This window comes from Belonocnema kinseyi, chromosome 5, assembly GCF_010883055.1.
Source record: "Belonocnema kinseyi isolate 2016_QV_RU_SX_M_011 chromosome 5, B_treatae_v1, whole genome shotgun sequence".
NCBI lineage: Eukaryota > Metazoa > Arthropoda > Insecta > Hymenoptera > Cynipidae > Belonocnema > Belonocnema kinseyi.
The window spans coordinates 20,182-34,683 of record NC_046661.1 but is presented as its reverse complement, the minus strand read 5'-3'; the positions used below and the strand labels follow the sequence as shown (position 1 = coordinate 34,683).

The following is a 14,502-nucleotide window of genomic DNA, read 5'->3' as shown; positions in this document are numbered from 1 at the left end:
AATTTGTCAAGAATAAAAAGTTCTTGTAATCAGCCGAGGAATACGCCTGAATTTTTCCGGAGCGTTTTGAGCAAAATTTTGAATTTTGCAAAAATTGTTCATGTGCAAAATCCAAAATTTAGCGCAAAACGCTTCGAAAAAATTCAGGCGTATTCCTTGGTTGATTACAAGAACTTTTTATTCTTGATGATTTTTCCGAAAAGCGCATCGTTTATTGTAAAAAAATTCATGAATGTTTTCACAAAAATTTTGCCATTAAGACGCCATTTTGAAAATACTAAAACGAAAAATCGATCTTTGAACCATGGATTCTCAGAGTTTAGGCATTTAATCCACCCGTTAGTGAGATTCCAGTTTAATTACAGACTCGAAAAGCTTTGGAAAATGGTTCACAAAAAAAAATAGGCACGAAAAATCACGTTTTTTTTTTGTTTAAACTGCATTTTGGGATAACAAGTAAATTTTTTGAGGAATTTCATTGGCACCATCGGAAAGAGGAGATCCTAAGCAATAAAAATATATGTGTCTCAATTTTTTCTAGTGTCGAATAGTCTTAGTTATTGGCCGTTGAAAAGCAGTTTACCGGTACTTGCGTTTTGGCCGTTTAAGGGTTAAAGTCTGTTTAAATTTTCCTATTAAAAAAATTACTGTGGAAAGAAAAAAAATTTCAGAATATGATAGGATTTTTGTTTTTATTTGTTCGTTGCGCTTCAGATTTGGTTGTTGGATTATTGTTTTTTAACAGGATTTTGCAATTAGTTATCTGGCAATGGCCTAGCGCGGCTTTTGTAATTCATAATAATAGAAGGACAGATTTTGAACTTGAAAAGATTGTCTCGCTAAAACTACAAATACTCACTTCAGTCATGTAATAAATTATTAAATATATTCAGAACAAGATAATATTTGAAGTTTGAGGTTAAGCAAGACAAACAATTCTCAATATTTTAATGAATGAGTTTAAATTTACAATATTATACTTTCTGACATCAGAAATTCTGGGATCCAATAATATAGTCTAGATAGTAGATTTATAAAAGAAAGAAGGGATCTATATTTTGCAAATACAGGAATAATTTAAAAACTTCTAGATTTATATGTAAATATAATTTTTACAAATTATATAATTATACAAGGACACTAAAATGCAAAGTTAGAATGGTTCTTAATAACTTAATAAATCAGGGAAATAAGAAAAATAGAAATTTGGATCTAATGTTGAAAATATCGAATATTAGTCTTTTAGACCCATCTACAGTTTCTTATTTGCTCTTTCTTAATAAAAAATATTATTCCTATAAATGAAAAATTCTAATTTTTATTCAACTGTAAAGTAAGGCCCTATTGGAGTTTCTGTATTGGATAGCCCCCTCAATCGCTCTTCCTGTAAAATGAAGTTACAGCGCGTTAAGTCCCTTTCTCCTCGAAAAGTCACATATCATCAAAGTTTATAAGAAAATTCAATTGATATCCAATACAGAAATTGTTATTGAATAAAGTTTGATCGAGGTCCGTCCACTCAGCGCCGCCACCTACGAAAACTCACTAAAAATGATTATAATGCGATAAACAATGAGTGGAGATTTTTTTTCTTTTTTTTGCTTTATGATGTCATATATTACGTTTCCCAAAAAACTACCCCTAAGTCTTATACAACTACCCCCGGGATCAAAAAAGTTTTAAAAATGGGAAAACTACCTTCAACAATGTAAACACGATTTAGGGCTTCAAATTAATTACATGACCCTTGAAAATTTCGCCCTCTTTATAATTTCCCCAAAACTACTCTTCCACGTGAACGTATGCAGCGGAACATTTATATGTATGAAAAATGTATTAAAAATAATCAAACTTAGAAGAAACTGTTGGTTGATATTTTTTGCTCTTTTTTTGCTCTGCGATAATATATAATGCGTTATCCAAAAACTACCCCTAAGTCATACATACATACCCCTCGTCATCAAAATCGTTTTAAAAGTAGGAAAACCACCTTGAACAATGCAAAAATGATTTAGAACTCTAAATTGATTACATGGCACTTCAAAATTTCCCCTTCTTCATAATTTTTCCGAAAAACTACCCTTACACGTGAAACTATGTGGCGGAACATTTATATGTATGAAAAAAGCATACAAATAATAAAACTTAGAAAACACTGTTAGTTCATATTTGTTTGCTCTTTTTTTCTCTCTGATAATATATAATACGCTCCGAAAAACTACCCCTAAGTCATACATACTCAGCCCTCGTGATCAAAAACGTTTTTAAAGTTAAAAAACCACCATGAACAATATAAAAATCATTTAGGACTCAAAATTAATAACATAAATATTAAAAATTACTCTCTCATTATAATTTCCCCCGAAACTACCCTTCCACGTGAACCTATGCAGCGGACCATATATATGTATGAAAAAAGCATTGAAAATAATCAAACTTAGAAAACACTGTACGTCGATATTTTTTTGCTCTTTTTTTGCTCTCTTATAATATATAACACGCTCCCGAAATACTACCCCTGAGTCATACATACCCTTCCCTCGTCATCAGAAACGTTTTAAAAGTTGGAAAAGCACCCTAAACAATGTAAAAATAATTTAGAACTCCAAATTGATTACATCTTTCAGCGGAAGATGTTCTGTTGCATACGTTTAAGTGGAAGGGCATTTTTGCGGAAATTATAATAAAAGGCAAATTTTCAAAAGGCATGTAAATAGTTTAGAGTTCTAAATCATTTTTACATTGTTCAAGGTGGTTTTCCAACATTTAAAACGTTCTTGATCACGAGGGGTGAGTATGTATGACTTATGGGTAGTTTTTGGGGAACGTATTATATATTACCAGAGAGCAAAAAAAGAGCAAAAAAATATTAACGAACAGTGTTTTCTTAGTGGTATTTTTTATGCTTTTGTCATACATATATATGTTCCGTAGTATACGTTCACGTGGAAGGATAGTTTTTCAGGAAAATTATAAAAAGGGGGAAATCTTAAAGTGCCATGTAATCAATTTGGAATTCTGAATTATTTTTGCATTCATCAAGGTGGTTTTCCAATTTGTAAAACGTTTTTGATGACGAGGGGCGGTTATGTATGACTTAGGGGTAGTTTTTGTATAAAGTATGATACATTATCGAAGAACAAAAAAAAAATATCGACGAGCAGTGTTTTCTAAGTATTATTATTTTGTATGCTTTTTTCATACATATATGTGTTCCGCTTCATAGGTTTACGTGTAAGGGCACTTTCAGGGAAATTACAATAAGAGAGACATTTTCAAGTACCATATAATTAATTTGGAGTTCTAAATCATTTTTACATTGTTCAAGGTGGTTTTACAACATGCAAAACGTTTTTGATCACGATGGGTGAGTATGTATGACTTAGGGGTAGTTTTTCGGGAGCGTGTTATATATTATTAGAGAGCAAAAAAGTAGCAAAAAAATATCGACGTACAGTGTTCTCTAAGTTTGATTATTTTCAACGCTTTTTTTATACATATATATGTTTCGCTGCATAGGTTCACGTGGAAGGGTAGTTTCGGGGGAAATTATAATGAGAGAGTAATTTTTAATATTTATGTTATTAATTTTGAGTCCTAAATAAGTTTTATATTGTTCAAGTTGGTTTTTTAACTTTTAAAACGTTTTTGATGTCGAGGGGTATGTATGTATGACTTAGGGGTCGTTTTTGGGGAACGCATTATATATTATCGCAGAGCAAAAAAAGAGCAAAAAAATATCAACTAACAGTTTCTTCTAAGTTTAATTATTTTTAATCCTTCTTTCATACATAAAAATGTTCTGCTGCATACGTTCACGTGGAAGGGTAGTTTTTGGGAAATTATAAAGAGGGCGAAATTTTCAAGTGTCATGTAATAAATTTAAAGCCCTAAATCATGTTTACATTGTTGAAGGTAGTTTTCCCATTTTGAAAACTTTTTTGATTTCGGGGGTACCTTCTTTATCTAACATTTGGAAGAGGGAGCTTTTAGATTGTCATGAATCCTGCTGAATTCTGACCACAAACAGGAATTTCTTTAAATTTCTTTTTTCTAAATCCAAATTATAATTCTGTACAAAAATTCCTATTCTATACCGAAAAATTCCTGTTCCAAGTCAAATTAAATCAGACGGCTTGACGGGATAGGGAATGAAGCGTGGGTGTTTGGCACGAAAGAAGTAAGGTTGAGCCCGAAGGGGGTAGTGAAAAGAGTATGGAGGGGCGAGGGATTCCTAAAATGGCGGAGGGAAAGGTAGATCGTACCACTGTATAAGAAATGAGAGAGGGAGAGGCTGGGAATTTGTGGAGGGATTACGCTAATAAATACGGCGTACAAAGTATACGCGATTGTGTTAGCGGAGAGGCTGCGAAAGAATATCTAGGGGAAAGGAACATTGCCACAGACACAGGCGGGCTTTAGAGACGGAAGGAACACTGTCGTCTTGCAGTACGTGGCATATAGAGAATTAGCTAAGAATGGTGCTAAAGTGTACGCATTTTTTGTGGATCTAAAAGGCGCCTTCCCTTCGGTAGATAGGGGGAGGTTGTGGAAGACGATTAGAGAGAGGCCTGATCAAAAGGGTAAGGGGGGTATATGAAGAGACGCAAGATAAGGTGAGAGGAGGGGAGGAAACCTCGTAGGGTTTCTGAATGGATAGGGGATTGATGCAAGGGTGTCCACTTAGCTCAATGCTTTTTGCAATATTAATCGCGGATATATATTAATCAGGATATGGTCATTCGCATATGAGGATAACATAGTGATGCTAGCAAAGAGCGAGTAGGCTTTAAATGAGATGATAAAGCGGCAGGCAAGGTACCTGGATAAAAATACGTTAGAGTTACATATGGAAAATTCCAAGGTTATGGTATTTTGAAAAGGTGAAGGGAGGGATAAGGGAGGGGAGTGGAAGTGGAAGGGAAAAGCAGTACTGGAGGTAAAAGAGTTTGTGTAACTGCTCTTCATGTTTCGCCAGTGATGAGTATCTTATTTTATGAAGTGCAGGTGTGGGAGTGAAAGCTAAGTGAGAAGGTAAATAGGATACAGGAGAGGTATGTAAGGTGGACACTGGTGTTGGCAAAGAATACGCCTTACTATATTGTCAGGCGGAGAGAGGAAGAACGAGTTTAGGGATGGCAACGGTGAGTCGAGCGTGTAAATATGAAGAGAAATGTTCGGAAAAGGGGAGGATGGAAGCTGGTTAGAGAGTGTTGGTGGGTGAAGGAGAAGAGACGTAAGTGTGGGAATATGGAGTATGAAAGTGAAAGGTATTTTAGAACGAGTGGACTACAGATGTATGAAGTGAGAAGGATGCACGAGGGCGGAAGCAAGGAATATCAGATGGTTAAGAAACACGGTACGGAGAGAGAGAGAGAAGACAGCAGAGGAGAAGAGAATGAGTAAGTAAAAGCTTAACAAGAACTATGCGTGGATTATGCAACGGGGAGAGCGCAACATTTAGGAAGGCAAGGTTATAAGAGCGCGTGGTCTTATAGACAAGTTGTGGATGGATGTTAGTTTTTAAGAGTTAGTTGAAAAAAAATTCTATAAAAAGAAAATGAAAGTGTAAGCAAGTCAATGCTTTAAATCCAGCCGGTCGAAAAATAAGCGTTTATCTATGTATCTATAAACAACACGTTCTTAAAATAAATTGAATTAATGTTTTGTTGCAGAGTGGATATTATAGTAGTTGCTTCACCAACACGCACGCACGAATACATTATTACCAAATGCCTTGAAGCCAAAAAGGCAGTTTTTTGTGAAAAGCCTATCGCGGAAGACGATAGAAGCATTATGAAGTGCTATGACATTGCCAAAAAAGTAGGAAAACCACTTTTCTGTGCTTTTAATAGGCGCTTCGATCCTAGTTTTATAGAAGTAAGAAATCGTATCCAAAGAGGAGAAGTTGGCCATGTTCACGTAATTAAGACAACAAGTCGTGATTCTCCTTTGCCAACGATTGAATATTTGTCTACTTCTGGAGGAATATTTCATGACTGCATGGTTCATGACATCGACCTCATGACTTGGGTCCTCGGAGAATACCCTCAAAAGGTATTGTCACTATTATTAAGGATTTTCTATTATTCTTAGTCTTTATGTAAAAAACTATGTACAATGTGATTATAGATTATAGACAAAAAGCAGGCAGTTTATGTTACTATCTGCGGCATCATCATGCCAAGAAATTCAGGTTAAAACTAGGTCTGTCCGGAAAGAATCCGACCATATGGTATACCATATGTAAGAATTAATTTTGGTCAATGGTGATGATACCCCGTTTAAATTACTTCCTTTCGGAAGCTAAAGCCTTCTTCCAGGGATCCCCTCACTTTCAGAAACACTCGTTGAAGTCACATTTCGAAATGGGTAACACTACTTTCTCGCATTCTGTTGTCTTCTGCGATAAATAGGCAAATGCGTTGGCGTGGAGAAGGATCCAGCCATCACATAGCAAACATGGTTACAGAACAGATTTGTAACTGTTCTAGAACACAAAAGAGCGTGTACTAGAACAGGTAAGTAGCAGGTTACGAACATGCGAGTAAGTATGTCATATCCCATACGCTAGAACAATTCTGTAACAGTTATAGAACGCTGTGACATACGCTCTGTAACATTTCTATAACAATTGTAGAACTCGGTTACCAGTGTTATGTAACAATTCTGTAACAGATCTAGAAAGCTGTGACAACCGATCTGTAATATTTCTAGAACAATTGTAGAACTTTGGTACGCTGCGTCGTAAAAAATCTCGGACAATTCTATAACAGATATATAACAATTCTAAAACTTTTATGTCTCTAATATGGAACAGTTTTATGTACCCCTCACAGAAATAGGATATCCCGGGGTATTCGATTTAATCCCATTTATGTCCAGGGCTATTCCAGGGATAACCCGTCGGAATATCCTGCGAGGCGGAAGTTTTGATATCCCCATGAATATATTTTGATCCGAGACAGCGCGTAGGCAATCCCGACTAACAAAAATTATACGCCCGAGATATTCATATCAGGGATATTCGCAAGTTTCAGTTCTCGACCGTAATGCAATAGAAGAGCCTCGCGCTGAAGAAACTGCCTTGTTGGTGACGGTAGCTTCTACGCCAGGTATGTATGCTTCTCGCCGCCTCGCCTTTTCTCTTAAACACTCGACCATTTATTTCAATTGCGAGAAAGGAAAATCTCTGTGCTCCCTGGAACACTACGGTCTAACCACGGCTCAAGGCAGCAAGATTCAAATCTTCAAATAATAAATTAAATCTTTTTGTGTCAAATCTATTACACATAAATCATGATTTATCATTTATACCATCATGAGTGTTAGACACATAACTATAAGAACTTATTTATTAAGGCTAGGATAAAATAATTATTTGTTTAACTTAATAATCAATAGTAAATAATGTACGATATTAGGATTTGATTGAGTTTCCATGAAAGTTTGGATTAAATCTGTGCTTTTCTTCAGAAATTGCAATTTTCAATTTTTTTAGATTATATTTTTCAGAAGATTCCCAACTTTTTCACAACTTTAGGTTATTTGAATCATTTTCATCTGAAATAGTTATTTTTAATTAAAAATCATTAGAATTCACACAGTAATAGAAGAATCTGAGTTTCCGTAAACAAAAAGGCGATTGACTTTCAGATGTAACCAAATGGATCATTCGCCAGTTGAAAGCCAATTAGCGATTATAGCATGACTTTAAGTAACGCGCTTGGTTGAAAGTCAACTGCTTTATCTATGTAAAATGTACTTTATAGGTTAATCTAAGACAGAAAGATTGTTGACTTTCCGTCAACGTATGCGTTTGAAATTAAATTTATAGGTTAATTTAAGTCAGCTAATTGTTGAAATTCATAAGATTTATGCGCTATAGCTCAGTTTTTAGGAATATGAAAATATTATAATATTAAAAATCAAATAATTTTAGGAAATAAATATTTTTGTTAAAAGTGAGCATTGAATATATAATTCATCTGGGGAATTGTATCCCTTATATCATCTGAACTCGTTTATAGATTATATATACTAAACAAGGAACTTATCTCAAATTCAAGCAACCATATACAGAATGTAAATCTTCAATTCTTTTTATATCTTTTTTATCACATATGTAAGATTATTTTATTTATAATCAAAATCCGTTATAGATCTGAGTACATATATCAAAATAGGAAACGTTGACGAAACGACTACCATGAGCTTAGTGTTGCTCGATACTATCCAACGCCATCGACGCCATATTGGCTACTCTCAGCTCCTCTCTTGGTGCCTCTTCGAAAATCGTCGAAATCCATCTATGTGTTTGCGCATCGCCGCATCGCATTTCGCGCACGCGTTTCTGCCGGCATGAATGGCAACATACCGGTCAGTTAATCATCATATGACTTGTATATCAGATAGGAGACACTGCACTTAAGTTCTATTTCTGGTCGAAATTAAGTCACTTACTTAATTTAATGCAAAAATAAAATGTATCTACATTTAAAACTCAACATCTTGTATTACTATGCAAAGAAGATTTAAATTTCGTGTACAATTTGAGGTAAAAGTAACGGTTTTTACTGAAAATATTGATAAGGATTTCAAAAAAGATTAAAATTTTTAGGACATTTGAAGGGTATATTAAAATAAATTATCATTTATGCTATTAATTGATCTAATTATTATTTTTTTTATTCATTACTTTTTTCAGCGTAGGCTTTAGCCAAATTATTTCAAATGTGTAGAAATAATTTTAAAAAATCGAAAAATTCCTCATAATTTCGTTCGGATTGCTGTGGAAAACAAAAAATTCTGTCCCAATAAGGACTGAAAAAGCTACATCATACGTTCAAATTATAACTTTAAGTTTTGTGATTGCGAGATAACTTTTGACACTTTATTTATACGTGCTTTTTTTAAAAGTTGATAGCAAATCAGCTAACAATGTTTATATGATAATTAGACTAGATAGATCTAGACAGCTAGGAATCCGAACAAAATTAAGGGTATTTTTTTGTGTTGAAATAAATTTGACGTATCGAAAAATGCCCCAAAATGTCTTTCGGATACGTCAAATTATAAATTTAAATATTTGTATAGAACTTTCCACAAGACAAAATACTGGAGAACGTCCTTACGACATCTTTACGATGTTGCGATGACAACGTAGTTCCGTATCGTAAACTTATCTTTAAATATCTCTCACCTATTTTAATGAGAGAGATAATACTTACTAGGCAGTCTGATGAGTACCTGAAAATTCTAAGAGATGGCATTAGTATTCACTAATGTAAACCATTTTCGTCGAGCTTGATCCTTCAAATGACGCCTGCAAAACTTCAGCCATTTATGTTTACGCATTTACAAGTTACAGCACTGAGAAGCGACTAACCTCCGAGTTTCTTTTTAATATGAAAAAATCTGAGTTTCGAGTTTTAATCAAACACTACTATCTTCGCAAGAAAACGATATCCGAGACCAAGGCCAAACTGGATAAGTATTACCCGGACTCTGCACCGTCGATTGGAACGATTCATAAGTGGTTTACCGAGTTTCGTTGTGGCCGTACGAGCACAGTTGATGCTGAATGATCTGGGCGCCCAAAAGAGGTCACTACACCAGAAAATGTCGAAAAAATCCATGATATGATGTTGAATGATCCCAAAATGAAATTGAGAGAGGTAGCTAGTGCTGTAGGCATATCATTGGAACGTGTGGGCAATATCGTGCATTCAGTTTTGGGCATGAAGAAGCTCTGCGCGCGATGGGTGCCGCGTTTGCTCACAGTGGACCAAAAACGAATTCGTGTGACAACTTCCCAGCAGAATTTGGCATTATTTTCACGTAAGCCGACCGAGTTTTTGCGCCGATTCATAACCACGGATGAAACCTGGATCCACTACTACACTCCTGAATCAACGCAACACGCAAAACAGTGGGTTCCACCGGGCCAAAGTGTTCCGAAGCGTCCAAAAACGCAACAATGGGTCGCAAAGGTTATGGCCTCCGTATTTTGGGATGCACATGGCATAATATTCGTGGACTATGTTGAAAAAGGTAAAACCATAACCGGAGCATACTATTCATCATTATTGGACCGATTGAAAATCGAAATCGCCGAAAAACGACCGCATTTGAAGAAGAAAAAACCGCTTTATCATCACGACAATGCGCCTGTTCATTCATGCTTAGTTGCACAAGAGAAATTGCATGAAATCGGCTTCGAATTGATTCCTCAGCCACCGTATTCACCAGACTTGGCCCCTAGCGACTATTACTTGTTCCCCAACCTGAAGAGATGGCTCACCGGTAAGCGTTTTTACACAAATGATGAGCTCATAGCTAAAACTGAGGCGTATTTTGGAGACCTTCCGATCGAGTACTTTTCGGATGGTATCAAAAAGTTAGAAAATCATTGGACTCGCTGTATCGACTTAAAAGGAGAGTATGTTGACAAATAAAACCGACTTTGGTCAAAAAAACGTCTCCGTGTTTCATTTTTCAGGGACTTATCAGACTGCCTAGTAGTTACTTAGAACTGAGTGCACGTGCTCTTAATATGTTTCTATATGTTATTCTATGATCTTCGAAAAAAAAATTTTGTTTCTATTAATAAAATTTCGTTATTAAAAAACGTATTAATACTTTCACAAATGTTCATATGTGCTCTGATAAAGAATATTTTTTAAAAATATATTTTATTTAGAAAAGACAACACGGTAGTACAATTCTTTCTTTCCGTTATTAGTTATGAAACCAGCTATTTTATTATTTTATTTAAGGAATTTGACCCTTAAAGGTCCGCTTACTTTGGTATAACGTTGAGGTCCTCATGGGGCCATTGAAGACCCCAGATGTAATTTCTTATTGCGTAGAAGCTTTTTAATATTTTGGCGTGAAATTTTTTCGCGCATTCCCTTAAATGTCTTGTTATAAGATAATTTTACTTGTTAAATGATTTATTTTTATTTTAAGACATTAAAAAAACATTAAAACTAGAATAGTTTTCCACAGAATGTCGAAGTAACATTCGGACGGCATTATGGAAATAATACAGTTAATAATAATAATGATATAGACAATAGTAAAGTAAAGATTGTTTGTGATTCGCTATTAGTGCTAGGACATGAACGCTAGAACTTTAGTCTTAGAACTGTTATGCAACAGATCTCAATTTTTGTTCTTGATTTATTCTAAAACACATTTGTAAAAGGACTCTAGAACTTCGATATACACTATTACGGCACAGCTCTAGAACAAGCTTGGATAAAATTTTACAGTACGTCTGTGATTGGTCAGTTCGAGAACAGTTACAGAATGTGTTTGCTGGCAGCCGCCCAAATCTTGGCTAAAAATTCCAAAAAAATAGTTTTTAGAATACCAAGGTTTTCTTCTATCTCCATATCTAATAATCGACCATTTTCATTAATTAACACTCGAACTCGTTTCAAATTTTGAGGTGTTTCATCCTCATTTTCCACTGAAGTACGACCAATTTCAAACCACCAAAACCACTCTTTAATTTGACTGTCACTTATAGACCTTTCACTATAAACTTTCCTAATCATGAGAATGATTTCTTAGCATGTCTGACCAAGTTTTTGTCCGAATATAATACACACTCTTTCTTCGGCGGATTCTTTCATCCTGAAATACGACACGTACGTGGTTAAACCTTTATGCATATATGTAAACTATTTGACTAAATATTCTCTGGTGCGTGTCTCATTACTAGGGAGCCTTACAGATATCTTCCTTGGATGGAAAATACCTTCTTTTTTTACAACAGTCAAACTAGGTAAAAAGTTAGAGCATAATGTCACACAGGAAAGAACTAGGGATTCACTTAAGGGCTTAAATAAAAGTTGGTATATTTTAGAACTTGAGTTCCAATAAAAACCTGTAATCACTCAAAAGGGTTCCCTAGAAACTTTAAACAGCCTTTTCGTAAATGTTCAGTAGTAGAACAATCGCGATTTCTTTAACGTATTTTTAATTACATAAGTATATATAATTATAGGGAAGCGTGCGACTTTAGTGTTTTTATGACTGAAAGGTGTGCGTTTCTGCATAGAAAACATTGTGGTTCAGTGAAACTTATAAATTATGCACAGATATTTAAGTCAAGGAATTAATCAGTGCGAAAAAGATTGCTTTCGCAATCTTAAAATATTTAATTAGTTCTACACTTCAAGTGATTAATTCTCAAAATGATTATTTTATGTGGCTTTAGATATTTTAACTGCATTTTTCAGCAAGGCACTAGATGAGTAAATGATTTATGTGGGTTTGGAATTTGTTAAGCTATTATTTGGTTAGGGCCCATAGCACTAGTCGATAATCAATGACTACCTGAATATCCGTTTGAATATCTGGTATAATTTTAATTCCTTGTTTCAAACTTAATGCAAAGTATACCTGGTATAATAATAGGCCGTGACTACATGTATCGAAATTTCGATAAAAATGGCCTGATTTTTTCGGCACGGCTAGGGGAAGTTGGAAAAAGGGCTTTTTATACCAAAAATTAGTTTCCAATAGCCGGAATTTTCTAGTTGGTGTACACGTCCATAATAATGACTGCCTACATGTTTTAGTTATTATCAAATGTTTAATTTCGATTCAGTATCATTAAATTACTGACTGCAATTTAATGAATTTTAATTAATTTCAGGTTTCTGTTGGAGCAACTGCCCACATTCCCGAGATTAAGGCTTTAAATGATTTTGACACAGTAGTGGCCACTCTTTACTTTGCATCAGGAACCTTAGGACAAATAGATTTGTCACGAAACTCTAATTATGGTTATGATATGAGATTAGAAGTTTTTGGTCCGAAAGGCATGGTTGATGCCAGCAACGAACAACCGATTCACTCTGTAACCCGCCAAAATGGTCTTGAGGGACCGCAAAAAACTCCGATATGGTATTCTTTTCCAAGTCGATTCAAACTTGCGTACGTAACAGAGTTTGAACTGTTTTTAGATGTAGTGATGGGAAAGAAGGAATTACCCATTAAGGCCAATGATTTTATTGCCATCAACAAAATTGCGACAGCTTGTGAAGAGTCTGCTCGCACTGGAAAAATCATTACATTGAATTGGAAGAAAGAAGAACTACCTTTATAATGCAATATAATGATGTAAACAAATTACGAAAACAGCCGTAAAAATGAAATCACGGTAAATTTGAAAGTATCAATTTCATTTATAACAAAATTATCCAAGAATGTAACAATATTTTGATAATTTGTTTTGATACAGACTTTTGTATCAATTCAATATGGTTGCAGTAAAACGGGACCCTCAGATTTAGCGAGATAAAAATTCGCCTAGTTGTTAGTAAAATTATAAAGTCTTAAAATAAATCCATGCACAAATTATGTGACTAACCATAATCGCATCTTGTTTATTTAAAAAAGTCGAGAAATTAACAAATAAGTTTAAAAGAAAATGTAAGAACCTTATGTTTTATTTTTCATGTAGATACTTCAGTGTGTCTCGGGACGCACGGTTAAGTGAAACTTCGAAAGAATGTTTAAGTGGAATTTCACGATTTCAAGAAATTCTTTGAATTTCGTATATCCCGTAAAGACCATGGGTTTTTTGAATTACTTTAATTCCATAAATTCGGTTAATTCTGTGATTTCAATGAAGTCTGTGAATATCACAAATTGAATGAATTCTCTAAATGTGACGAATTCCGTGGATTCCGTGAATTCTGTGAATTTCATGAATATAATGAAGTCTGTAAATTCTATGAATTCTATAAATTTCTTTAAATTTTGTGAATTCCCCAGATTCCGTAAATTCTAAGAATTCTGTGAAGGTCGTGAATTCTATATCGCAAGTGTCTTGACATACTTTTGGCACGCGGGTATGGCTTTGCGGTTAGGAACAAGTGATAGTTTCGCACGTCCCCGTGCAGAAATTGCCCAACTTATTCCCGAGTTCTGATCTAGGCCCGATCGGATTTTCCTACTGTGGCCCCAAGGGGGTAGATCATGTGGCTCACGTTAGAACCACGCCGGGTCGAGTTAGGTTAGACAAGATTTTGTCCAGTTTCTTATTATCGTGGTGATATTGTTTTTTTTCATATAACTTAAAATGCCAAAAGCAAATATCCGCACCGAAGGCAAAGGTAAGCTTTAATTTGGTAGAATCAACATCACAATTCATTTTCAGCTTCTAAAGATTTTCAGCAATGTATTCGAGAAGGCGTCGTAATTTTGAACGCATTTACTATTTATGTAAATAAAAAAAAAATGTTTTCCAGCTTGTTGAATTTTTTATTTTGTTGTTGATATTCTGAAAATAGAGATCACCTAGTATAAATGTTTGAATTTCCGGATTAGAAACATTATAAATTAAATGCTTTTTATATTTTCTCGAACTTAACTTCACTTTTTAATCTCCCTCCACGTGCCCCATGTGCATTAGTCAAACAAAAATCATTCCAAAAGAATATTAAGAAGATTAAAAAAGATTTATAATAAAGATTCATTTGT

At 34.6% G+C, this 14,502-nt stretch overlaps 1 protein-coding gene and 1 further gene across 1 annotated transcript in view; one reads left to right on the top strand and one right to left on the bottom strand.

Moving 5' to 3' along the window:
• Positions 1-13,392, top strand: part of LOC117172609 (inositol 2-dehydrogenase-like) — a 64,122-nt gene extending 50,730 nt beyond the window's left edge. Inside the window, exons 4-5 of the mRNA XM_033360699.1 lie at positions 5,676-6,057; positions 12,671-13,392. Coding sequence (XP_033216590.1) covers positions 5,676-6,057; positions 12,671-13,123 — 835 coding nt within the window. The 3' untranslated portion in view covers positions 13,124-13,392. The remainder of the gene's footprint in view (positions 1-5,675; positions 6,058-12,670) is intronic.
• LOC117174007 lies at positions 6,960-7,123 on the bottom strand.
• Positions 13,393-14,502: the final 1,110 nt, after the last annotated feature.